General features: G+C 40.6%; 1 protein-coding gene across 5 annotated transcripts in view; it reads left to right on the top strand.

The window, feature by feature from the left end:
- Window positions 1-531: 531 nt before the first annotated feature.
- Window positions 532-27,964, top strand: part of samd4a (sterile alpha motif domain containing 4A) — a 54,028-nt gene continuing 26,595 nt past the window's right edge. The window contains exons 1-3 of one of the 5 annotated variants that reach the window (XM_088371920.1): window positions 532-724; window positions 1,745-2,408; window positions 26,969-27,547. In XM_088371920.1, the coding sequence (XP_088228046.1) occupies window positions 2,213-2,408; window positions 26,969-27,547 (775 nt within the window). In that variant the 5' untranslated portion in view covers window positions 532-724; window positions 1,745-2,212. Of the gene's footprint in view, window positions 725-1,744; window positions 2,409-23,021; window positions 23,489-24,614; window positions 25,576-26,968; window positions 27,548-27,964 lie in introns of those variants that run through there. The other 4 variants (XM_088371919.1, XM_088371921.1, XM_088371922.1 and 1 more) reach the window with 4 other exon arrangements.

The raw sequence follows: 27,964 nt of genomic DNA, 5'->3' as shown, positions 1-27,964 counted from the left end.
TAAAAGTTACAAAACAAACTGACAAACAACTCGTTTTCAAATCAGATGAGTAAAAACTGGTCAAATATTTAAAAAAAAGATATGATTAAAAGTGAAGACAATTTGCAATTCTAGTATTGACACACGAATTTGATGCACAATTTGTCTTTGCGGGCCACATAAAATGATGTGGCGGGCCGTATCTGGCCCCCAGGCCTTGAGTTTGACACGCGTGCCGTACATTAACAAAAAGTGAACTTGAATAATGACTAATATATGCATTTCTAATAGCTGCTCTCTACAATAAATATGAAGTCCAATGCAAAGTGTCAGATTTTGTGGAGTGACATTACGTATTCTCAAACTCACTTTTTGGCGTTGATCTTGACTCTCATTTCAAGTATTGCAATATTTATGCGCCAGAGTATTTATGACACATTAGACTACGAAATAATTCACATTACTTTTAAAAAGACTAATGTGGCCTGTTTGAAAATGGTTAAATAGTATCAAAAACGGCTCGTCTTATTTTGAAGTCTGGAAGCAGATGTTGCACGGCGTGTTACATTCAAACGACTGCGGCACTTTAGAGCAGGCGCAGGCCGACCTGGAGGGAGAGACGGAGGAAAAGTTAGTCAAGATGGCAAAACCCTCAGACCCAGAGTAAAGGGGCACCGCTCCCCCCAAAAGATTGCGCCTGTCGCCCCTCTTCAGACAAAGCCAACGGTGCAAACTGCGCAATAAGGTAAATATATTCAAGTTTATCCCGTACTTACGGATCACAGTCGTCTCATATTTTCCGAGTGGATTGCCAATTTGTTGTCTGTTCTCGTTTTATATTTTTTTTATTTAACTCTTTCGCGAATAACACGTTTGCTACCTGTTGACGCAGCAGGCATTTAGGAATCACTGTATTCGCAACTATGCCGTCAAGATACAGTTGCGTATGATAACCTAAAATACTTTTAACACAAAGTCATTGATGTAACGCGGTGACTCCATGTGGACCTTGTTAAGGGATAATTTGTATTTATTCATCGGGCACAGGCACAGATACAGGCACAGATACCCCCCCCCCCCCACACACACACACACACACTCCCTCAGTGGTCAGTCACTCCTTGTGTGCTGATGAAGCAAAGTGACAGGTTTAGAAAGCTAACACTAGCCTGTGGGCAGCGTCAGCGCCTGACTCGAGCTTCTTAACACGCAGCCACTTTTCAGCCTCCACGCAAGCCAAAGTACATGTTTATAAAACAACCCCGTCATTTAAAATAAGGCAGCGGAAGTTACTCCAGCCCCTACCAGCGCGCGCACACACAGACACACACACACAGACACACAGACACAGACACAGACACACACACACACACACACACACACACACACACACACACACACACACACACACACACACACACACACACACACACACTCCTGCCTGCGTTTGTCGCTAAACCGACCGGCGTCCTTCCTGTGGGTCATTCCGGGATGCAGCGCCAGGAGTAGCCGACAGACCGCTGTATTTTTAGGAATGGGTGGATACCAGAAGCAAAAATAATTTATTTTTATTCTGGCAATGAATACCATGAGCTTAAACGTACGGGCGACGGCGAGGAGACGACCTATAAATGCCCATTTACAGCAGCTCGCTTCCAAAGTGTGCATGGCTGAAAGAACAGGGACACTGTCGTGTTTTCATCGAAAGGGTTGGGGGTTATATGACTCCCACTTAAATATTCACCTCCTTTAATACTTTTTACAGGCCCTCAAGGGGTTCATTGAAGATGGTGCCTGTGGTGCAGGATCTAATGTGACATATTGCGAAGTGGAACGTTAACTCATCAAATATCAATTCCTCTGTCGGTGAGTAATTATCTGAGGGCAAATTATATCACCCAGCCAGCAGCGATAGAAGCACTTGCATCCTCTCACTGGAAGACAGATCTCCTCCAAAAGGAATACTTTGTGGATCAACACGTGTTGGCACTAACAAGACCACCGTCTTGCTGCTGCCAGAGCTAAGAATGGCCTTGCACAGCTTCACCTAACTCCATTATAGATCTCAAGAAACTTACTCGGTTTTACCCAGAACGTCAGTGGAAAGTTTAGGGAAGCTATATCTGGGAGTCCCTTCTCCCCCTGCAGCCCCTCCCAAGCCAAAAAAAGCTGCTTTGGGAACCCCGGCAGCACCGCTGTTACCTCACCCCTACTGCCGCCCCTCTCCCAGACCATGATGTTTCGCGATCAGGTGGGCATACTAGCCAGCTGGTTCAAAGGGTGGAATGAGTGTGAGCAGACAGTGGCTCTGCTGTCTTTACTGAAGAGGGTGAGCCGGACCCAGGCTCGTTTCCTGCAGCTCTGTCTGGAGCACTCCCTCGCAGACTGCACGGAGCTCCAGGTTCTGGAGGCAGATGCCAACAATTCAGGTAGGTCAGCCAGCCTCTCTGAAAAAAAATACCGCAACTAGCTCCAGTCTCCAAGATATGCTTTGTAACAGTGTAAATGTCAATGACAACAGTACTGTTGCGCTTTGTTCTGTTAGGTAAAAACAATGAATCTGTAGGTGCTTTGTCAGCAGCATAGTACAGTTCTGTTCAAATGTTTTCACACTCTTACTGTGGACTTCTAGTTGCGCCATACATTCAATTACTAGTATGTGTTAATCACAATGTTCAGTTGGCTTATGAGGTAATTACAATTGGGTTCTTATGAACTCTGCCTGGCGACAAGAGCTGCGACTGACTATTTCAATAATTGTTTAATCTGATTATTTTGCCAATTAATTAATAAATTGGATTAGTCAGTCGATTATTTTGTCAATTGATAAATTGCGTTTAAAAAATTCGAATTCCATAACTTTACTCATAAACAGAACATTATTCCAAATCGATAGTGCATGATAAAATGCACAAACATAAATTGATTTTGATTTATTCACTGATTTGGTCCATAATGTGTCAGAAATTGGGCAGAGTAAAAGACTAAAAGCAGAATGTTTCCATGTTTTATTTTGAGTCAACACAAAGAAAATCAGTCTGTCAGTAAGTCAGGGAGGACTGTAAAAATCAGAAAACAGTGCTGTTAAAGTTCAAGGACGGTCAAAATAATTAGATAATAATTTTGTTATCGATTAACTGATTAATCCTGCCCTTTTAATATAGTTATCGATCAAACATGCCAAAAAAAGCATTGAAGGACTGATTTTTTTAAAACATGTTGCCGATTTAAAACTTTCAACAAGAAATGTACCCTATTTTTTAGACTATAAATCACTCTGGAATACAAGTCGCACCAGCCATAAAATGCATGATAAAGAAGGAAAGACATGTATAAAAAATGTATTTGATAAAATCCAACTCCAAAAACAGACATTTCATCTTGAAAGCCAATTTAAAATGAAAATAGAATAGAGGCAACAACAGGTTGATTAACTGTACAGTATGCTAACGTTGCATGACACATAAACAACAAACTGAAAACGTGCCTGGTATGTTAACATAACATGTTAAGAGTTATTCAGATAGCTATAGCATGAATAACATGCTAACAAGTTTACCAAACTATCCCTGTCACTCCAAATCGCTAAATCCAATGAAATCGTTATCCTGTGTCACTGTAACAACTCCGCTAACACTGGAGGGAGAAGATTCCTCTTCTACGTCGCTTACGTCAGTTCCAATTATTCCACAGGCCTAGAGCGCCCTCTTGCGGTTTACAGTGAAAATAACATGTGAAATGATATAATAATGTTAATAATTTCACTCATAAGTTGCTCCTGAGTATAAATTGCACCCCCAGACAAACTATGAAAAAAACTGCGACTTATAGTCCAGAAAATATGGTACAGTTGTAGATGACCACTACGTATCCCACAAGTTTTTGGTTATGATACAGAATGTTGGCAGCAGTAGCCTGTTATTGGGTTACCTTAAAAAAAAACATATTCCACGTATTTCTGAAAGTGTCCTGATTTACTGTTGTGCTCCTCACAGTATCCGTATCTGTAAAGTAATTCCCCCAAAGGCCCTCATGGGAAGATCTGGCTAAGTTTTGTTGCACCAGACTGTGTGGTCATGGAAACCAACCCTGGCAACTTAGGTGGCTCATGAAAAATTGAAGGAAGCGCTACTGCAATGTAGGGCTGGTGTCATACCTATGGCAACATCTGCGCGACACACATATGCTGGCTCACGCGTTGTTTTTAGAGAAAGCGGGCATTACTTGGGTGGCATAACATGATAACGCCTCTGGGCTGTGATTCACACACAATTGTGTGCAACATGGAGTGAAGCAAATGTATGCGGTAATCTACATCAGTGCTTTCCAACCACTGTGTTGTGGCACACTGGTGTGGTGGGAGAAATGTTCAGCTGTGCCGTGGGAAATTGCCCAACATTAATTATGGAGTGCATTGTAAAAAGGTTCGCCAAACCACTGGTTAGTTAGCGCAAGGCCTGGTCAGCCACTTGCTAATCACGCGTGCGTGGCTAATCGGAAAATCTTGAGACTTCATGTTGTGTCGGTCTGGTTGTGCTGCATCGGCACATATTCAGTTAATGTGTGTGCTGCTGTGTGCTTTTGATAAGAGTGACGCTCTGATGCCTGAGGTGTGTTTGCAGACTGAAGAAAATCCCAGCATATAGTTTGACCGGAGAACCTGGATTGTGCATTTTTCACCAACATAAAGTAGTCAAGTCGTGACATCTTCACTGTAATAACCACTCAGCCTCTGCCAGTACAGTAGGGCGTCTTTAAACGTGACTTTGTTCCTATTGGCGCAATATTTATAGAGCTAGTCTAAAACAGTTAAAAACAGTCAAATTGATTCTTTTGGATTTTAATCACAATCACTTTCAATAGTTTATTCCTTATCCCACTGTCTTAAACTCTCTTTTTTTTAGAAAAAAGAAAACCAATTTAAAAAAATTCTTGAGTTTTAATTTAAAAAAAAATTCTTGATTTTTAATTTAAAAAAAATCTTGATTTTTTAAAATCAAGATGTATTTATTTATTTATTCATTTATTATTAAATTATTCAACTCTATCTCCGAATACGGACTTTATTTATATAGCACGTTCACAACGTCTTGTCGTAACATAACAAATTTTAATATAGAACCTGGTGTAACGCGTAACAAATTTTTGGTAGTGGTGTGCTGCAAGATATCTTCCAATGAAAAGGTGTGCTGTGGATGAAAAAAGGTTGGGAAACAGTGACCTACATGGAGGGAAACATGAACAAGAGCCACTCTTAACTTTACATGGATCTACATGCCCCTTCTTGTACATCTTTACTTTTTGCTGTAGAAAGAGGCTTGTTTGGTGTTTTGGAATAGCATTACAAAGATTGACATCACTGCTTTGTTGGAAATGACCCTATGAAAAAGCTTGCAAAGTAGTGTTTTTACACCAGCCGTGGTAGTTGGAGACTAACTGTTTACATCAGTCTGATTGATGTCTGTGGGCAACGGAGGTACTTGTTATCTCAGTTGGTATAATGAGGAAAAAAGGTTAAATAGTTCCAAGTGACATGCATGATAGAAGGTCTATTATTATTCACTATTCAGCCCAACATTTTATCACAATTGCTGGAAAATTGTTTCATCTACTCTCTTCCGATATCCATTGCGTAAGGGGGCCTGGGGCCAAATCCCAGTAGTGTACACACTGGACTGGCTGAGAGATTGATCTGTATCTTTTTGCTTATGAATTCTAGTAAATGCGCTTTAATTAAAAAGTGCATTTCTCCATGAGCCCTTAACGGGAGAAAAGTCAGTGTCTGATTCACACATGACTCACAAGGAGTAATTGGCGGTTTAGTATCATGATCATTGATCAAGAATGCTTCCTCAAGAATGGATGCTAGGGATGGATGACATAGCATCAGGATTAATTGGTAGTTTTGTATCTTTCGCAAGAATGCCTCGTCAGGACTGAGGGGAAACGGTGAGTCGAATCAGCAAACCACCAATTGCTGGAGGGCCACTGTCCCATTTGTGCAATACCAACATCCATCCATTCATTTTCTATAGTGCTTGTCCCCACAGGGGTCGCGGGCGCAATACCAACACATCATTTAAAATATTTCTTACAAGACCAAGCCACACTGAAGATTGGTCCTGTAGAAATTTGCATTTTGGAATTATCATGGCAAAGTGCACAATCCTGGTATCAAAATTCTTGCTTGACTGGGTAAGGGTTAAACTGCAGCTGGCAGTCTGTGTAGAAGAGCGTAACTATTTGGAAAGCCCTGTACAAATGAATGGAATCCTCCGTGGCCTACTTTTGAGCAACTGAGAAGCTTCCTTGTTTGGTGACCCAAAGATTGTCACAACTGTTGGATATATTATACATTTTTCTTCATTGAACAATTTTATTCATCATGTACACAATCTAATGAGTACATTTTTATACATCAGCTTTGTTTAATTTCTTAATACAAATAAAATTGTTTTTACGGTAATATTGCAGTTCAGGCCTTAAGATAAAAGGTTTACACTCAAGGACAAAGCTATCTGCATTTTGACGGTTACAGCAATATCTTAAAACTGACAACACATGGCAAAATACACATTGGCAAACCTCAAAGCTTCTGGGAAAATGTCCTCTAGACAGATGAAGAATAACTTGAGTGTTCTGGCACAATCACATTGGCTCTATGTTTGCAGGCGCAAAATTGAAGCATACAAGGAAAAAAACGGAAGAAGCTCATTCATGTTTTGCAGCTGCTTTGCAACATTCAGTAGCGCCCTGAATCTCTGCACTTAACAATGAGAATGAGACTATCAAGCCTTCTGGAGTAAAATGTGCTGCCTTGTGTCAGGATGCTTGGTGGTTATGGGCTTTCCAAGCAGGAAAATTACCTAACATGTGGATAAAAAAAAAAAAAAAAACACGATTTGATGGGGAATGAAAAATCATTCAAATTTGAAGTAAGGTTGTTCTGATGCAAATTTTTCACTTCATATCGATACTGGTATTGCAGCCTATTGTACTATCTGATACGGAAATCTAGCAAACCAACAAGAAGGATACAATATTTGTAGTATGAAATGTTAAGAGAAACTTGATTAAGTGACACTATTCCAGCAATTGCCAGCAACAGTAAATATGAGAAAATATGACCCACTTATTTACGTCAGTACATTCAGAATAACACCCTTCAAATACATACATACATACATACATACATACATACATACATACATACATACATACATACATACATACATACATACATACATACATACATACATACATACATACATACATACATACAATAGGCAATGTCATGTCATTTTCAGTTGACAGCAAGTGGCAATATAAGGCAAAATATCAGCCCCTGAGATGGATAAAAAAATCTCTGGATTTTTATGCTTAATTAATATTCCACAATGTGATATTAATCAGAATACCGTGTTTAGACTAGCCGAGGCGCATAGAACATATTTTAAAAACAGACTTGACTTCCTCTTTAACCAAATAACCTTGTTTATTAAGTAGTGGTGCTAATTTTGAGTGTGTAATTTTCTGAGAGATTCATGAAATGGTTACTGTACAATGTTGGGAATACTGCCTAAGAATGTGGGCAGGCCTGAGCACTGTGCTCAAGAAGAGGGTGACAGGAGCTTTTCAGAATTTAGGTGGGAAAATACATAGTGGAAAAGAAAAGCTGATTCCACCCTCAGTTGAGCGAGTGTCTCAAAGGCGGGAGAGTGAAAGGCAAAGTAAGTGGGGCAAAAAAGGGAAAAGATGGTGTGTACCACTGGTGTTGTTAGAGAGGGGCTGCAGGGGCACTAGCACCCCCACACAAAATATTTTTTAGGACCTTTGGGTATTTACTGATTTTTCAGGAACTTATTTTCAACATTACATTCCTTCTTTAAGGTTAAAAGCCATGAGTGATGCAATAAATTTTCAAGCTATTTTCATCGCTTTAAATTGGCTACCATTGCATAAAAATTACAGACAAGGTAGAGACGGAGCATTAATATCGATTTGTGACAAAAAAATGAAATTTAGGATGTTTGGACAAAACGGGTTTCTGCTGAAAGTGACAATCTTTCTCCAAATTTAGAAATGTTTGGGGGATTTGTAAATGATTGTTTAGCGCACCCCCTGAGATATCCATGCCCCCCCTCCAAGGAAAAAAAATCTTACCTACGCCAGTGGTGAGTACTGATGTCTATTTCAGCTTGAATTTTCACGGGTCATTCAGTCATTCCTCTCATTGTCGCCAAATACGGCTGTTTAATTTCAAAGCTAGAATGATTATTTTTCTAAATCTCAGGTTTTTCAAACTCATGTACAACAAAAGCAGTGGTGGCATAATATTGGCCTGTTTTCGAGTTTGTAGAGTATTTTGTGTTTTACCAACTTTATAATGAAGCGTCCTGACTGCTCACGTATCCAACCTAAACCTCTTTACTTTCAGTACTTCTGCATTGAAGTGCCGGGTGTAATGGTACACTTGTTGACGCTGGTTCTATACACACAGTCTATTGATTGGTCCACAGATTTTTTTGTGCTGTAAGCTCTACTTCCTACAAGAGGTAGCATTTGAGAGAAAACGCTTCTTTCTTTTGGACACCAAAGTATTTCATAGCACCCACGCATTAGCAAACAGTTTATTTCTGGAAATTGACAGCTAGTTCTGTGAACTCATACTGAACCTCAGGAATGGGGACAGACAGCCTGCCAAAACGACCAGAGGGGAAAATGAAATAAGGCCTGTCTCTTGCTGTTTCGATACTAAAGGGCCCTTTTGTCAGTTGTGTATGTACGTATTGAGAGAAAATAAACTTGGCTACTGTTAATACTCTGCACTGGTGGAAATAACGATGCAGCAGCAATGCACATTTACGGAAAGAGTGAATGAGGGGGAGTGAAGGAAAGGTAATCACCCTTCTTTTTTGATGGCAGGAATTTGCAATGTGATTATGTAATCATGACATCCTGTCTCAGCTGAGATTGGGCAAGAGGCAGGTGAAGACGTGAATGATTATCTGAATTTAAAATTTTTAAAGGATCTTGTGCGTTTTTGGGAACAATTCTGAAATCTACTGATAAAAGGTATGGACAACCTTTGGTCAAAAAGCACAAAGAAAAAAGGTTTACACTTACGGCTCTGAACTTCCTTTTAGAACAATCTGGTTGAAGTCATGTCTCATGCAAATGAGCCACTGCTTACTTGGCCCACTTATATAATTCCAAGTATAGGGTTTGTGAACATTATGACTGGGGGCTATTCTCAAAAAAGCCAGCGCTTGGAGATAAAAGCTAACCTCTACACAGATCAGGTAAAACTATAATTTTCACTCTTAGCAGTTACAGAAATAAAATTCGAACTATAAGCCGCAACTTTTTTCTCAAATTTTGAACCCTGTGGCTTATAGTTCGGTGCGGTTTACATAAGAAAAAACCTAAAATATCACCGAATTTTAGCTGGTGCGGCTTATAGTCCAAAAATTACCGTATATTTAAAATTGTTGAAGAAGAGAGATGTCAATGGTTCCCTGACTGTGATTTCTTGTTGAGTTGAGGTTATTCTCGCCCAGCCCTGGCAGAATTGAGGTTCATTCACATTCTCAGCATATCTGTGACTGCTATTTTCAGAGCCCCCACAGGTCGACCGCAAATCAACTGTTCTTCTTTCATCCCCCACTGTGCTCGATCAAGTCTTCTAGCACTTGTTAATCCAGCAGCAGGAGAGCACAGGGGATGTTGACGATACACTTAAGAGGAAATGGGAAGTGAGGGGAGGAGTGAAGCATAGAAAAGAATTGTTCTCCATTCAGCAGCCGTGTCCTATAAGAAAACCTCCCCGGCTGCGACGAAAAAATCAGAAACAAACCAATATAATATTATTTTATCGTCCCCAAAATGCACAAATGAGGTTAGAAATTCATCAGTACAGTAATTGAAAAATAGCAAATGATTACCAGTTGCCGTAAATCCATATTTCAAGTGGGCCGTCTAGTATTATCTAACTAAGAAATGCACCTTTCTTTTTCTTCTTGCGCTTGCATTGAATCCTCACTGGGCCTTTTCTTCATTGCAAAGAAACTTCACAAATACATACATCTGTTTATTTTACTCATTTTGGTAGCCTGTGAATTTACTGAGTCAATTTGACATGTGTCAAAAGTCAGTTCCAGACGAAGTAATTGAGAGAATCCAGTCACAACAAGTGTTGTAAGGATTCGTTCTTTCATTTGTGCAAGCCGCAGTTGCCCAGTCCAAGGTGGTGCGGCCCGGTAGTTGGGGACCACTTGATGAGAGCACACTTCTCTGGTGAAGACATTTTAACAGGAAGCTGCTGTGAACAGTAGCTGTGATGATGCCTTTCCTTTTCCGCTAGAAGTGAAACACAAATATTTTGTCACCGCCAGGTGCATCCCGCTGTGGTTTAAGAAAAAGGACAACCTTGTATTTTTCCCTTGAGGCACATATGTATGTACATTTGGTCCAATATATTCCAAAATGCTGACTCTTGAGACACATCCCTGTTCAGATGTAAAGTTTAAAAAAAAAAAAAAATTAAAAAAAAAACCCTGAAATCGAGGTCAAATAATTTAATTAAAATCAGTCTCCTGTTCAAGTAGGACTCGTTGAGGAAGAGTCACAAAATCGCCTGCTGACAAACTACCTGGCAGTTTCATACTCTCTTTTTTTTTTTTTTTTTTTTTTTTTTGCCTCTTACTCAACATCACCTATCTGTCATGAGTGACATGCTGCTCAATTAGATGGATATTTACAGATGATCTTCAATTGATTTCTTCCCCCTCAATATCACTATTCCAGTCCACCGCTATACATATTTTTTTAATGAATACAAATTCAACAATTTAGACAAAAGATTCTCCCTGCATCTTTCATTTAGATTTAATTTTGTATAATTACCGTCGATCTGGTTCTAACGCCTCATGACTTTTATGTGGAAGATCATGAATACCAAATATTTTGAATGAATTCCTGAAATTGTGTCGAGTAAAATTGTCACGTCTTCTGTTTTAATCAAAAACTTTGTTGTCTTGCATTTTTGCTCGATTCATTGTGAATCTGTTAAAAAAACAAATTCTTTGAGTATGTGGAAAAAGTTCAAGAGATATCCTTGATTCTGCAACCCAGTTTGTCGTTAGGTCACGCTAAGGTCGAGGACAGATTCTCTCACTCACTCTTTCACACCTTCTTTGTGGTTTTGTTATCTTTTGCTTTTTTTCTTGAACTTTCCTTTGCTGATTACGCTGATTGCGTACTAACCGTAACCCTGTCAACAGAATCATGTTCACATAGTCTTGCAATACATACTAGATAGCCTTAAGATACTCCTCCGTTATCTATTTGTTTCATAATAAACTAAACACTACATTGCTTTTAATTTCTAATTGAATTATTGTCATTACCGTATTGGCCCGAATATAAGACGGCCCTGATTGTAAGATGATCCCTCTTTTTCAAGACTCGAGTTTGAAAAAAGATTCTTTGAACATCAGTTTTAATTTTCAGACAGAAAAAAATTACAGTACATCTGAAACAAATGATTATAACAATATATTCGAGAGAAAAAGCATGTTATTTTGCCTCATTCAAATCATGCAAAAACTGTCTATCACATCTTAATAATTGAACGTTTAAATATGTAAATTTAAGTGCAATCACATTTGTAAATGAATAGCTTCTGGTTTTTGAAATGGAACTAAACCAATCTCCTGTGATAAAACAACAAAATTGCACTAACTGCATTAACCATCAAAGTGAAGTCTAACTGTAACGGTAGTCTTGAAACAAATCTGAATGAGGAAAAACATTGCAATAAAATAATGCTAACTGGTTTAAACTTGAGAGTAGCTGAGATCTGTCATGTTAGAACATTACTCCTCACAAACATCCTCAGCCTCGCTGTGCTCAGTGTCACTGTCCTCATATGCGCACTCACTCCTGTCGAGCTCTTGAAAGCGGCCGCTTTGAGGACCACGGAAAACTTTTCTCTGATTGTGAGCATTTTTTTAGGGGATCTTTTTGAGCTCTCCATCTCCATACATTACACTCTGTGACACCGTATTTCATAGCCGATTTGCAATTGGTTGAAGACTATGCCTCATTTATCACCATAATCTTGAAGTTTGCATCATAACAATCTCCTCAGCTGCCGGTTAACCTGGCCGATTTTCGACCCACTTTTCTCCAGATTATCGCTGCGTTTCTCCATTTTCTGTTATCTCTTCTCTTATTTTTTCTCTTTTCTTGCTTACCACTATTTTTTATTTTTCTTCTTCGTGCTACCGCTATTTTTATTGATTTTTTTTCTTCGTGACGGGTTCGCTTTGGCCTGGGGAGTTAAGTTCAGCGTTCGCTTTAAAGATATCTGGCGCCATCTAGCGTTGTGAATGGGTATAATGTCTAGCCCCTGAATGTAAGACGACCCCCACTTTTTCAGTCTTATTTCAATGCAAAAAACACCGTCTTATATTCCGGCCAATACAGTACTTTGATTTGTTCCTTATTTCTTTTAATTGTCAGACCACCTTACAATTAGCATGACGAGACCTTTAGTCCGCTCAGTTATCTATTTCCTGTTGTCTTGCACAGGATAAGCATTATACATGACTGATGTAAGAAATAGTTATGTGCCTTCTTCAGGAAATAATTTAGTAATTGTCAGTCATAACTCAGTGCTTAAGGGGAAATAGAATCTGTCATAGAGGGGTCATGTCAGTTGGCAACATAAGCAAAGTCGATGTTTACTTATTTGCTTGTGTCTTGTAATTTCCTTGCTTTAGCATCTTGATCGTGGGGTTCCTAAAGTACATTCGCCAGAAGGTCAGATCAATTTAGTTTTGTCATTTTTGCATTTTTTAATCTTCTCCCCTTTCCCAACATTACATATTGTCCATATGATTAAAGTCAAGAATTCTTTTTCTAAAATTTTATTTGGCGAGGGATTCAATTAAATTCAGTTTGATTTGTGGAACTATGGTTTAGTTTGGTTGCAAGTTTTCGATAAAACGTAATGGCAGTCTCCAATCATGCCAACACGGCTTGCAATCTGTGTCATGTAAGTGAACTCGCAATTTACAAAACACGTCTGCTATTTGAGATCTTAGCAAATCAGACCCATAGACTTCCCAAAGCAAATATGCCTGATGGGATTGTGTCATCATTGTTGTAGTGTTCAAGGCTAATTTTGTGGTTCCTTTAGTGCCTTAGCACCTTGTGCTGTTGTTTAATTACTTGTGCTGAAGTCATTGTGTATGAGTGTGTGTTAGTAAGTTCAGCTGTGGGTCCGTTAGGAATCACTGCATTCTTCAGCAACAGGCTCTGTGGTATGCCAGCACATTCCCCACTGCTGAGCTGGAGAATCCACTCGGAAAGCAGCGACGGGAACTTTTCCTTTCTATCTCCTCCCACTCTTCTAAAACCCTCTTCAACTTCATTCTCCTTAAATCACCCTCACCGCTAACCTTTCACTTTTTCTGCTAACCCAACATCTCCTGATTTGTATTTTTGGACTTTGGCTTTGACTGGCCTTATAATGTGTTTTCATAAAAAAATATATTTCAGGACTTAAAGAAATCGCATATTATTCGTTTAAGTTACTCTTTCCTAAATTAAACCTGCGGTCTCTTATTGTTGGTTGGAAAATGGAACTGGCTGTGTCGGATGTGGTGTTGAATGAACAATAGCTCGAAAGAGTAGCCAGCAGTGGGATGAAGTGAGCCACTTGCATGTTTGTTTTGCTAACAGGAGAATCACAGGACAGAGTTTAGACAACACACACACACACACACACACACACACACACACACACACACACACACACACACACACACACAGCTTAGCGTAACAAGTTCAAACAGAAATGATGAAATGATTCGACTTTGCATGCGAACGGCTGTGATTGATTGAATACCTTTTTAATTAAGTTTAGATAAAATAAAGTACATCAAATCACCGAATTATCAGGCTGAGGCAAACTATTTGTGAATGGGGTCTACTGAGGTCACAGCTTTTTTCTATTATGAAATATGAATGCGCAATAGATCTTGGACCATTACTTTTGTTAACATCTAATTTGTCTAAAAGTTCCAAAAAGTGCCAATGTAGATTGAATTCTCTGACACTTGGCATAGCAAAGAGAAACTATACTGTCTGTCTCTGTTTCCATGTGTAATGATCAAAAGCCTTCCCGTCAGTTGTAAAAATGCTTTCATCGTTCTCTCATAGATATTTTGGGAATTATTCCTGTTTTTCCAACACCGTCACCCAACTGGAAAAATGGCCTCAAACATATTTAAAAGAATCATATTGGTTTCAAGACTTTGCGGGTTACATAAAATAACTGCAAAGCAGGCAGGATTTTTCCCGCAACTCTTGGCTTTGTTATATGTTATGTGCCCAAGAGGGGGGTCGGTGTAATGTGCCGGGTCAGAATGGCACATACATTCGGTTTTTGCATTGTCCATTATGATATGCTGTTTTCACCTGTGAACAAATAACTTTGTCTGACATATTGGTGATTTCTGTGGATCTAACTTTCTGTTTCAGTGTTTTCTTCTCGGTCATGCTCCTGTGACTCATCAGTTCCGAGCAGGCTCCGGTTTCTGTCTTAGTACACAGAGCAAACCACATAATTTGTCTTGCTGAATTGCTTCAATATAAGTCTTTCCTATTTGAGTTGTGCTGTTTTACTAATTGCTGTTCTTGTACATGGCATACATTTTATGTAGTGGCAAAAAAGTTGACTTGATTAATTATCCAATATTGGCATCTTGAGGTGGATGAGTTCACAGAGATGAGCACTGACTTATGCTTCTTACTTGCATTTTCATTATGTAGCCACACCTCATTTCTCTTCCTTCAATGTCCTGTTAACACTTATCCCTTCGGGGTCGGGGTGTGAGCAAAATACATTCTTCAACTATTTGCCGCACGCAAAAAAGTGCTTCATGCTGGTGACTTCGAAAGTTCATTACGCCTGTTGCAACTGAATAGGAATGCTTACTACTTCCAGTAGCCATTGTGTTGATTTGTTGACGAATCTGTCTTGACTTGTACTTTAAGATGATTTCTAGAGCTTTCTCACTTGGTCATTTTTATTTCTAGAGTATGCCACTGCTAAATGTAATTGGGTCAGTTTGTGTAAAACTATTTTGGGAGGGGTTGCAGCTTTAAACATTTTAAGTATAAATTTCAATTTTGTCAAAATCATTACTGTTCACATGGAGCTAAAAAATCATTTGACATTGACATATGAATGCCTGTGACAATACCAATTTATGGGCACCAACTCTTCATCTTCCTGGTCTCATCGGAAAGCATATTTTAAATTTTGAATATTGAATCTGGCCGGAGAAGGTTATTGAGATAAATTATATTGTTCAAAGAAAAGTCTGATGGAGATTCCGCTTGTCACAATGAGTGTACAGTTTGATGAAGAAGCATTGTCAAGCTTATGTTGTGTACCCTGTGACAGTGCTATGTTTTGCCATTATTGTTTTAAAAATGATGTGTCTCGAGTCGACTCAAGTCACGACTTGAGTGACCTAAGTTCTTTTTTTTTCTGACGTGGGTCTTGTCTTAGCAAAAAACACGTGAAAGACTCAACTTTGACTTGGCTATTTACGACACTCGACTTCACTGACTTGAACGTCATTCTGTTTACATTTGGAAATCATCTTTCTCAATGCCTAGTGTACCTTTTGTTTTTGAAAAAAAAGTATATTTTTGTGTCATGCGTGCCACCAATCTGCCACCTGTATGCCCCGGCTTCAGACAAACCTTTGGATTCAAGTGTTATCAATTTTTTTATGAAACCAGGACAGACAAAAGCAACATGCAAGATTAGAAGCTCAAAAAAAAAAAACATCGATGACGTCTGATGTCAACAATCTGGTGCAGGTAGTCTAGCTTTGTAAACTCTGAAGCTAGACTTAAGATTTATGACTAATGACTTACTTTTGACTTGTACATATGTGGCTGACTCCTACCTCTGGTGTTTACTGTTGTGTAGATAACATAATTTTTTTGCCTTTTTATGTCATGTGTTTAGGTTTAAGAGTCGCTTATTTTAAGTGACTCTTATTTGCTGGATGGGTATACCAGAAAGCGGGTTATGTGAAAACTCTGAGTAAGTTATGTAACTCTAAAATGAGGTGAATTCTGAGTTATCCGTTCCAGAAAGAGAGGTAACTTAAACTCTGGGTCAGTTACTGCGGTAACTTAATCTGTGAACATAACCTGCTTGCTGGCAGGTTTACTACAGGAGACCCAGAGTTTCTACCTGTCTCCTCCCACACAAAGAAAGCAGTTAATTATGGATTGGCCGTTCATTCAAAATTCAGTGGACATTGAAGCCGTACTAATTCGAAACGCTTTACGTTGCGAGAGAATCTTCCGACCCAGATTAGACATTCTATCATTTGAAGAATATCTTTTCGAGCGCTACTGCTTTTCTTTGAACAATATAATTTATCTCAATAACCTTCTCCGGCCATGTAATGTTGGTTCTTAACCTTGTTGGAGGTACCGAACCCCACCAGTTTCATATGCGCATTCACCAAACCCCTCTTTAGTTAAAAAAAATATTGATTTTTTTTTTTTTTTTTTTTTTTTTTTTTTTTTTAAATTCAATTCGGGGGTGTAGAGCATTACTTTTTTCTGTTGGCTGAACAGAACTCAATGTTTGTTTTAAAATAGTATTTTATTGAGTGTTGATGTAGGCTACAGCAACACATTTTAAATTACTTCAATAGGTATAAAACACAAATGTGTTTGTGTCAAGTGTTAATCCACAAAGTGTAGAATTAAGTGAAAGGACGGTGGAAAATGTATCATTATTTGAAGTAGCCACTGAATTATCATTTTAGTTTAAATTAATATTGGCTTTGTATAATAGTCCGTTTAAATTCATTAAATTAAAATCAGAGTGAGGTGCAATCACAGCCTGCTTCCAAGTCCTTTTTTCTCCTGTTGGATTGCACCTAAATCAAAATCTGATTTAATTCCTCCTATTTAAAGTCATAACTATAGGCCACTCTACAATTTTATAATTAAATGTTACATCAATGAAATAGTACATTCAAACTTGTGCATCGGACAGCATTTTCCTCCCATGACGTCTCGCTCTCCTTCGCTGCTGCAGCCTTATTAGATTTTCGGCGAAAAATACGTTCGTACTCGCCGTAGGCTTGCACAAGGACCTCAAACTCCATTGTGGTAAAATAAGGTGATCTGTTTTTCCTAAATTGTCATGCTGACTCGTGGTATCGGGGCTCAATTGGTGATGGCTTTTTATAGTGTGAACATACTCAGAGTTGATTGAACTAACTCAGATCAGCTTTACTGGAACCGAATAATCAGTCTCTCCCATCTCAGAGTAAGTCAACTCAGAGTTCAGGGATAGACTCAGATTATATGTTGAACCTGCTTTCTGGAATAACCCCCCACCCCCACCCTGGTCTTCCTATCGTCTTCTTGGTATTCACCTAGCGTAGCCTCTATTCTGTAATTTTGACCACGAATTCCTCTGCAAAGTGATACATTCATTCCTGCTGCTTGGAAGTTGTTGCCTTCTTTACAGATCTCCCAATGTTTTCATCCGTTCCGCTGATGTTTTCCTTGATTACGTACTCGACTCTTGTTACATAGTGTAGTGAGTGCACTAATGTTTTTTTTCCTCTTGGCTGTGGTCAATTTTTGTGCAATAGCTCTGATTGATTTTCAAAACCTAAATCTAAAACTGAGCATAGACATTCACAGCTATTTCTAGTTTAATAAATACGGGACACAACTGCTCAACATAACACACATGCAAGTCAAGTTTCAATAATTTTGTGCATATGAAAATGGGTGTGTTCAAATTAAGTTGTCTATCATAGTCAGTTGGAAATACCTTGAAATATACTTTGAAATATTGATCTCTTGTTGCATTTTTATATTTTTATGTCAAAAAGTAAATAATGAAGCAAATGTTTAATACTAAATCCTGATGTCCTGACTATATTTTTGCCATTTTTCTTTGTCACTTCCCTCTAAACAGAGGTGGCAAACTCATTGTTGTTGCGGGTCGTAGTTATCGTTTCCCTTGTGTGGCCATTAATGACTTAAATAAAAATGGATGGGCACTCATATTATTACATACACACAACAAAATCCAAGTCAATTACCGTATTTTCCGAACTATAATTCGCTCCGGAGTATAAGTCGCACCAGCCATAAAATGCCCCAAAAAGTGAAAAAAAACATATATAAGTCGCTCCGGAGTATTTTGGGGGGCAATTTATTCGACAAAATCCCACACCAAAAACAGTCATGAACGAGCAACAACAGGTTAAACGATAGCAACAACAGGCTAAATGATAAGTATGCTAATGTGACAAACACAAACAAAGAGCTGATAACGGGCCTGATGTAACATATAGAGTGATTAAGGACAACTATTACATGAATAACATGTTTATAAAACCATCGGTGTCACTCCAATTCATTAAATCCATCGATCATTCGATACGATAGCAACAGGCTAAACGATAGGTATGCTAACGTGACAAACACAAATGAGGAGCTGAGAACGGGCCTGACGTAACATATAGAGTGATATAGGACAACCATTACATAAATAACATGTTTATAAAACCATCGGTGTCACTCCAATTCATTAAATCCATCGATCGTTCTTTGTCAACAATGGCTGTGCGCGGCTGAGGGCGCTTGCACTTCAAAATATTCCACAGCCTCATATAACGATAGATAAACTATATTTCAAATAACTATAATACAAGCAATAATATTATCAAACCATCCGTGCACTTTAAATCCATTAAATCCATCGATCAAGTTCCTCGTCCTTTGTCAACATTGCCGCGCGTGCGCCCTGACGTCAGCCTCGTCTTTATTCCACAGATCTAGTATATAACTATATTGTAGCGTTAACAAAGTACAAGGATAGACGTGGGTTTGGTAAACGGCTCTTTATTCCTCAAAACAAACTTCCAAGCGTGTGGCAGCGTGGACTTCCAGACACGAGAGCTCCATGGCAGAGGACCGGGCGTGCGTAATGGCCATGTCTGAGCCCCATGCACCGTTCGCAGACAGCCACTCGGCCGAGCGCCGGCCCCCAACTCAATAGAATAGGACCGGGCGTGTGTAAAAGCCATAATAGTTTTTCAAACCTTCTATGTCACTCCAAATCCTTAATTCCTTTAAACTCTTTGTCCTCCGTGTCACTTAGAAATGATCACCGCTAATGATGCCGGTAGTCCTTACGTGGGTCGCGACGCGCGGTGCCACTGACGTCACTTGAAATAGTAATCCATTGGTACATCACGGTTCTCCAAACTTTCTTTCTGCTGCTCGATTACTGTTTTCAGCTGCATATTTTACAACTTGAAGTTTGTAACTTGCAAAATATGACTTTCTTTTTTGTGCCATTTTTCTTAAGCCCACCCAGTTGATGAGTCACGGCCGACGGTGAAATTTAAAGCGCCCTCATCCAGTTTCGTCTGAAAATATAATTTTTTTCAGATGTAGTTTTTTGTTTTGTTTATTTGGTTGTTTTATCAAAGACAAAGTCTGCTTTATTGTCGATTTTTTTTTTTTTTTTTTTTTTTTTTTTTTTTTTTTTTTTTTTTTTTCATATACCAAGACACACAAAGAGATTGAAATTACGTTCCCACCATCCCTCGGTGAGATAGTACACATATGCATACAAGCAACACAAAAAAACCCATGAAGGCATAAACAATGAATAAATAAGAGTGTTGAATAAATGATAAGTAAACAAATAATAATAAATATAAGAGGAGCAAACAGACAGTGGACTTGGATATGGTGCTTTAAAGTGTTAATTGCTTTATTTGATGTTTTCTCTATTTTTTATGTTTTGAATATGTTCAAGTTAAAGATATAAAAGCATGTTAAGTGATCAACTATACTAAAAATAACATGGGAAGTGGTCAACTATACTTTTAAGTGATGTCTTAATGATCAAGTAAAAATTTGTGAAAAAAAAACATATATAAGTCGCTCCTGAGTATAAGTCGCCCCCCCACCCAAACTATGAAAAAAACCGCGATTTATAGTCCGGAAATTACGGTAATAAGTCAACAATTTTCTAATTTATATTGCAAGTGTGAATGTAACAAACATTCATTACAGTACCACTGTTACTCAAAGGAAGACAATTTATAATGTTGGTATTTTATTTAGAAACACGCATAAATTGCTTTTGCGGGCAACAAAATGATTTAGCGGGCCTTATCTGCCCCCGGGCTTTCAGTTTGATACCTGTACTCTAAAACATCCAGATGCCAACTAAAAGTTTACTTCTTCTCGAAATCTCTATACGTATGGTAGAGGTTTGTGCTATACTATGTATACTGCTAATGAGTTCCAGATGTTTGACAAAAAAAAACAATTGTGTTTGCAACTTGCTTCATTGAAAGGAATGAAGAACTGAATCATCACTGGAGTGGGTGTCGCCCCTCCCTTTCCCCCATCCCACTCACAACAGGCCAAATTTCCACTTTTTAAAGAATGAAAATCCACTCTTTGAAGAGTGACTAGTTGACAGCTAACGTTAAATGCACATCCGGTCTAGACAAGTAGAATTATTTTCCAGGGTTAAAAGTTCAACTATATGTAATGTATGCATGACTTAACCATTGATTTCTCCTTCTTGGAAAATAGATGAGTACTGTAATTTCCGGACTATAAGCCGCGACTTTTTTCCAAAATTTTGGACCCTGCGGCTTATAGTCAGGTGCGGCTTATATAAGATTAGTTTCGTGATTTTTGTGATGACTTGATCACTTTTGCTCTTAACACTATTATATACAGTAAAAGCTACAAAACAAACTGACAAATACCGTATTTGCCGGTGTACAGGTCGACTCGGTGTATAAGTCGACCCCCTAAAATTCGACGGAAATTTACGATTTTATGATATATCCTTTGTATAAGTCGAGCTCAATTGTTGCATTATATTAAACTTCAAAATTCAATATGCGAAATTTATTGACGAAATGTGTTCAAATTCCGGGAGGCCGTGCGCATGCGGCTGTTTATAAGCACCGCGGAGGAGATCGCGGCCGGCGAGCTCGCGCACGCCACCCGGCACCAACGGGAGGCCGGAAATAGCTCCAAGCCGAGCGGATCGGCACTTTATAAGCACCGCGGAGGAGATCGCGGCGCCTCATTGGACTTCCAGCGGCCGGCGAGCTCGCGCACCCGCCCGGCACATCCGGGAGGCCGTGCGCACGAGCCAAGTGGCCGGAAATAGCCCCCGCCGAGCGGATCGGCTGTTTATAAGCACCGCGGAGGTGGTCGCGGCGTCTCATTCGACTTCCAGCGGCCGGCGAGCTCGCGCACCCGCCCGGCACATCCGGGAGGCCGTGCGCACGAGCCAAGTGGCCGAAAATAGCCCCCGCCGAGCGGATCGGCTGTTTATAAGCACCGCGGAGGTGGTGGCGGCGCCTCATTCGACTTCCAGCGGCCGGCGAGCTCGCGCACCCGCCCGGCACATCCGGGAGGCCGTGCGCACGAGCCAAGTGGCCGAAAATAGCCCCCGCCGAGCGGATCGGCTGTTTATAAGCACCGCGGAGGTGGTGGCGGCGCCTCATTCGACTTCCAGTGGCCGGCGAGCTCGCACGCCCGCCCGGCACATCCGGGAGGCCGTGCGCACGAGCCAAGTGGCCGAAAATAGCCCCCGCCGAGCGGATCGGCTGTTTATAAGCACCGCGGAGGTGGTGGCGGCGCCTCATTCGACTTCCAGCGGCCGGCGAGCTCGCGCACCCGCCCGGCACATCCGGGAGGCCGTGCGCACGAGCCAAGTGGCCGAAAATAGCCCCCGCCGAGCGGATCGGCTGTTTATAAGCACCGCGGAGGTGGTGGCGGCGCCTCATTCGACTTCCAGTGGCCGGCGAGCTCGCGCGCCCGCCCGGCACATCCGGGAGGCCGTGCGCACGAGCCAAGTGGCCGAAAATAGCCCCCGCCGAGCGGATCGGCTGTTTATAAGCACCGCGGAGGTGGTCGCGGCGTCTCATTCGACTTCCAGCGGCCGGCGAGCTCGCGCACCCGCCCGGCACATCCGGGAGGCCGTGCGCACGAGCCAAGTGGCCGAAAATAGCCCCCGCCGAGCGGATCGGCTGTTTATAAGCACCGCGGAGGTGGTGGCGGCGCCTCATTCGACTTCCAGCGGGCCGCGCACTCGCGCACGCCGCCCGGTTCAAATTTTCTAAGTGCAACGCACAATGAGATGCATGAGAAACGGCCTTGGTTACCATCACATTTGAAGCGATGAATACGAAGTTAAATTTTATGACTCGGTGTATAAGTCGAGGTCGATTTTTTTCGGTCGATTTTGGATCGAAAAAGGTCGACCAATACACCGGCAAATACGGTAACTCGTTTTCAAATCAGACGAGTAAAAACTGGTCAAATATTAAAAAAAAAAGATATTATCAAAAGTGAAGACAGTTTGCAATTCTAGTAATGACACGAATTTGATGCACAATTTGTCTTCGCGGGCCACATAGAATGATGTGGCGGGCCGTATCTGGCCCCAGGGCCTTGAGTTTGACACCTGTGCTCTAAACCCTTTCTCTTACTCTGCCATGTGACTCAGAGATTACACAAAGCAGTGGCGCTGTTTGGACCATCTGCATTGTATTAAAACCCAATCAATCAGCATTTAAATTCAATTCTTCTGACATTTTGCTCACCAAAAACAAGTTGTAATGAATGTGAACTTTTAATGCATTTTATTCAGAAGGTTACTTTGAACCTTAAACGGCGGTGCGGCGTATTTATGGATTTTTACGGCCTCCGGCCTCCGAGACAGCCGAAGAAGAGATAATGCGCCGAAGAAGACGCGCCAGTTTGTGTTTACATTTCGCGCATCACGCAGAACGCGATCAAGACGGACATTACTGAAAGGAAGCCTTTATACACAAACCGTCATCATGGGGGACAAAAGAAATGCATATGATGCCGCTTTTAAGCCAAAGGCAGTCGATGTTGATGACATCTTGTCTACTCTGGAGCGTACTTATGGATTTTTACGGCCTCCGGTCTCCAGGGGGGCGCTCTAGCAGAAAGCAAGAGCGAGACAGACAAAGAAGAGATAATGCGCCGAAGAAAACGTGCTAGTTTGTGTTTTGATTGTCTCGCGCATCACGCACACACCCGCGCTCACACAAAGGCAGGAAACTATTATACACAAACCGTCATTATGGGGGACAAAAGAAACGCATATGATGCCGCTTTTAAGCTATACGTGTCGCTCGCTAGTTTAATGTAATTTAGCGCTTCGTGCATGAATAAGATTAGCATGAACAGACCCTCTTCACACTCGAAGAAATGCATTAAAGCGACAACGAAAGAGAGACTGAGAAAGTGTGAGGCGAAGGATATCTAACGCTATTCCAATCGGACACTAAGGAGGAAGACTTCGATGGTTTCAGTGCACAGGAGGAAGATGAAGACGGCTCTTTTTTTACTTTTCCTGGTATGTTTTTTTTAACCAGCCCTGTTAGTGCTGTGCTACTGTGTTGCTGCTGTGTTACCGCCGCGTCTCAGTGACTTTGCTGTGTTACTTCCGTGTTGCTGCGGTATTACTGCCGCGTCACAGGCAGTGTTTGGAGAGAAATGTTAAGGTATGTTATTAAAGCTTTAAAAAAAAACTTTCTGTGTCCAATCTTTCTTTGCTAATAACTCGCGTGCACACTTCCGCGTTGCTGCGGTACTACTGCTGTGTCACAGGCAATGTTTAGAAAGACATGTTCAAGTATGTTATTAATAGTTAAAAAGGCTTTCTATGTACTGTCTTGCTTTGTAAAAAACTCGTGTGCACTTGCGGCTTATAGTCTGGTGCGGCTTATGCAAGAAAAAAACTGAAATCCCTGAATTTTAGCTGGTGCGGTTTATAAGCCGGTGCGGTTTATAGTCGGGCAATTACGGTAATAGTTTCTGTGATTTTTACAGGGACATTTTCAATGTCATTGAGGAAAAGCCAATGCAATTTAAAAAGCTTCAATAGCCTCAATTTCTACAGACATTTTTGGACTGAATGGGATTATATTTGGAAACGTATGCCTCTGTTCACATTATTTTCACATCAAAAATAAAAATCTAGATGAGCTGCCTGCGTTCTTAAGCTCTGCATGGTTAGAGTAGTAGAACGAGACTACCGTAATTGCCGGACTATAAGCCGCGACTTTTTTCCAAAATTTTTGACCCTGCGGCTTATAGTCAGGTGCGGCTTATATAAGATTTTTTTCGTGATTTTTGTGATGACTTGATCACTTTTACTCTTAACACTATTATATACAGTAAAAGCTACAAAACAAACTGACAAATAACTCGTTTTCAAATCAGACGAGTAAAAACTGGTCAAATATTTTTAAAAAAAGCTATTATTAAAAGTGAAGACAATTTGCAATTCTAGTAATGACACACGAATTTGATGCACAATTTGTCTTCACGGGCCACATAGAATGATGTGGTGGGCCGTATCTGGCCCCCGGGCCTTGAGTTTGACACCTGTGCTCTAAACCCTTTCTCTTACTCTGCCATATCACTCAGACATTACACAAAGCAGTGGCGGTTTGGACAATCTGCATTGTAATTGTACTAAGTTCATCTTGTTTTTCCTTTTTTTAATCACTTCACTGGTTTCTTTTAAATCAAACAAGTTGTTTGATAACAAATTGTTTGATATAAAAGAAACCAGTGAAGTAATCTGCATTGTATTAAAACCCAATCAATCAGCATTTAAATTCAATTCTTCTGACATTTTGCTCACCAAAAACAGGTTGTAATGAATGTGAACTTTTAATGCATTTTATTCAGAAGGTTACTTTGAACCTTAAACGGCGGCGCGGCGTACTTATGGATTTTTACGGCCTCCGACCTCCAGGAGGCGCTCTAGCAAGAAGCAAGAGCGAGACAGGCGAAGAAGAGATAATGCGCCGAAGAAGACGTGCTAGTTTTTGTTTACATTTCGCGCATCACGCGATCAAGACGGACATTACTGAAAGGAAGCCTTTATACACAAACCGTCATCATGGGGGACAAAAGAAATGCATATGATGCAGCTTTTAAGCCAAAGGCAGTCGATGTTGATGACATTATCTTGTGTCTACTCTGGAGCGTACTTATGGATTTTTACGGCCTCCGCTCTCCAGGGGGCGCTCTAGCAGGAAGCAAGAGCGAGACAGACGAAGAAGAGATAATGCGCCGAAGAAGACGCGATCGTCTCGCGCATCACGCACACACCCACATTCACACAAAGACAGCAAGCTTTTATACACAAACCGTCATTATGGGGGATAAAATAAATGAATATGATGCCGCTTTTAAGCTATACGTGTCGCTCGCTAGTTTAATATAATGTAGCGCTTCGTGCATGAATAAGATTAGCATGAACAGAACCTCTTCACACTCGAAAAAATGCATAAAACCGACGACGAAAGAGAGACTGAGAAAGTGTGAGGCGAAGGATATCTAACGCTATTCCAATCGGACACGAAGGAGGAAGACTTGGTTTCAGTGCACAGGAGGAAGATGAAGACGTCTCTTTTTGTACTTTTACTGGTATGTTTTTTTTTTAACCAGCCCTGTTCGTGCTGTGCTACCGTGTTGCCGCTGTGTAACCGCCGCCATTACCGCCGCGTCTCAGTGACTTTGCTGTGTTAATTCCGTGTTGCTGTGGTATTACTGCCGCGTCACAGGCAGTGTTTGGAGAGAAATGTTAAGGTATGTTATTAAAGCTTTAAAAAAAAACTTTCTGTGTCCAGTCTTTCTTTGCTAATAACTCGCGTGCACACTTCCGCGTTGCTGCGGTACTACTGCTGCGTCACAGGCAATGTTTAGAAAGACATGTTCAAGTATGTTATTAAAACGTTAAAAAGGCTTTCTATGTACTGTCTTTCTTTGTAAAAAAAAACTCGTGTGCAAGTGCGGCTTATAGTCCGGTGCGGCTTATGTAAGAAAAAAAAAGAAATATCCCGGAATTTTAGCTGGTGCGGCTTATAATCCGGTGCGGCTTATAGTCCAGCAATTACGGTAGTAATTGAGTTTTCGATGCATAGATTTTTTTGTCATTCCTTTAAAGGCTTATTCCGAAATGATTTAGTCCCTAAACCTAGCCCATCTCTCAAAGGACAAAATGAATGTGAACCTTGTTTGGAAGGCTTCACTGTCCGAGGGTTTCCATGTGCCTCATCGGTGCTGCAGCTGTCCTTTCAGTAGGAGAGAGTGAGCTGTGTTACCACAAAGTAGAGCATGACTTGAGGATATCTTTGGACATAGCGGCAGATGCATTTTCTAGTTTCATAGCATAGAGACAAGACCATTGGGTGGAGAATGAAAGTAGTGCTCTTACTCATGCAGTCACTTTTATCCCAAGCTGGAAGGAATTATGGCTGTAGTCTTGTTCTCTCATGTTTTTATCTGTTTTTAGGGCTTCTCCTTTTGGTATCTATAGCTCTTATCTAAGATCGAGGATCACGCCGCGGCCTTTTGATAGCCAACAATAGCGCTATTACCTCAGAAATTATGTATAGTGCACTCTTCTTTTGTAGAATACTTGCCAGAAATGTTTTGAGAGCAAAAATAAAAGGATGACAGTGCATGACAACAAAGTAGTCTGTAATCTTTTCATTTTCACTTTCATTTATTTTTAGCTGTGTTCGAGACATACCCAAGCAAGTCGTCTGATAAACTGAAACATTAGATTCTACAGGATAGCCAATATTGTTTCTATGTTTTGTTTGTTTGTTTGTTTGCCAGCCACGTATCTTAAATTTCAATGGGACAATTTCTACGTAACAATCTGGACAAATAATGGCATGGGCCACGAGAAAAAGCAAAAGCAATATTATTATTATTAATAATAGTAATATGATTGTTGTTGTTGTTGTTATTATTTACAATTTGAAATGTGTGTGCTCCAATCTTTTGTTTCTTCTTTTCTGTCTTCCTACAGAGGTTATCAGCCAGTGGCAAAGCGAGCCAAAAGAACGTGTCATCTCTCTTGTCCTCACCCATTTGCCACTGCTCAAACCGGGCAATATAGAAGCCAAGGGCGAGTACATGCGCCTACTACCACGCATTCTTGCGCACACTATCGAACATGGCCGCCACCTGGAAGAGTCTCGCCAACTCTTATCCTATGCTCTCATACACCCTGCCACCTCCCTGGAGGACCGTGCTGCATTGGCCCTCTGGCTCAACCATCTTGAAGAAAGGGCCGCTGCCACGGGAGACTCACTCGAAAGGCCATCGCCTGCCGGCCCGCACCACCATCAGTCCACTCCACCGTCTACCCTTACATCATCGGGATCCTCCACAAACAGTTCCTCTTCAGGTAACCTATATGCTTTACATCACCACCAGCGATACGGCTCGGACGATCGCCTCAATGGATGGCAAAGCAACAGGGATTCAGGGCTCGGAAGAGGCTGGCAGCAGCAGGGCTGTGAGAACGGACACTTGCCTCTCTACCCATCATCCTCTGTACCAGCAACCATCAACACAATCGGAACTGGTGGCAGTGGTAATGCCAGTAAGTGTACTATCCTTTATTATTTGACACTTTCACTTTCTGTCAAGGTTCTGCTCATCCTTTCTGGTCTGTTGTTGTGGAGCTTGCATTGAGTACAAGAACTCTATTTATCTATTCTTTCACAATGAAGTTGTCACTGTGACTGATTAGTGTCTTCCCTTTTTTTGAATACACAAAAACGTGAACAGCAACCACCAGTATGGGGCAAATATTTTCAATTGAATTTCAATCCTATCATTTTATAAAATCTCCTGAACCCACACTAGTTCAAGGTTTCGCTAGATGGAAAAAAAAAAAGATGCGATTATCTTTCTTAGCGGCTTTTCAAAATGAACATCCTCATTTTTAGATTCACCCCCCCAAACAAAATCACCATCCATCCATCCATCCATCCATCCATCCATCCATCCATCCATC

This window comes from Syngnathus floridae, chromosome 3 (assembly GCF_059516105.1).
Source record: "Syngnathus floridae isolate MCC-2025c chromosome 3, RoL_Sflo_1.0, whole genome shotgun sequence".
Lineage (NCBI taxonomy): Eukaryota > Metazoa > Chordata > Actinopteri > Syngnathiformes > Syngnathidae > Syngnathus > Syngnathus floridae.
This window is presented reverse-complemented; position numbering and strand designations above follow the sequence as displayed.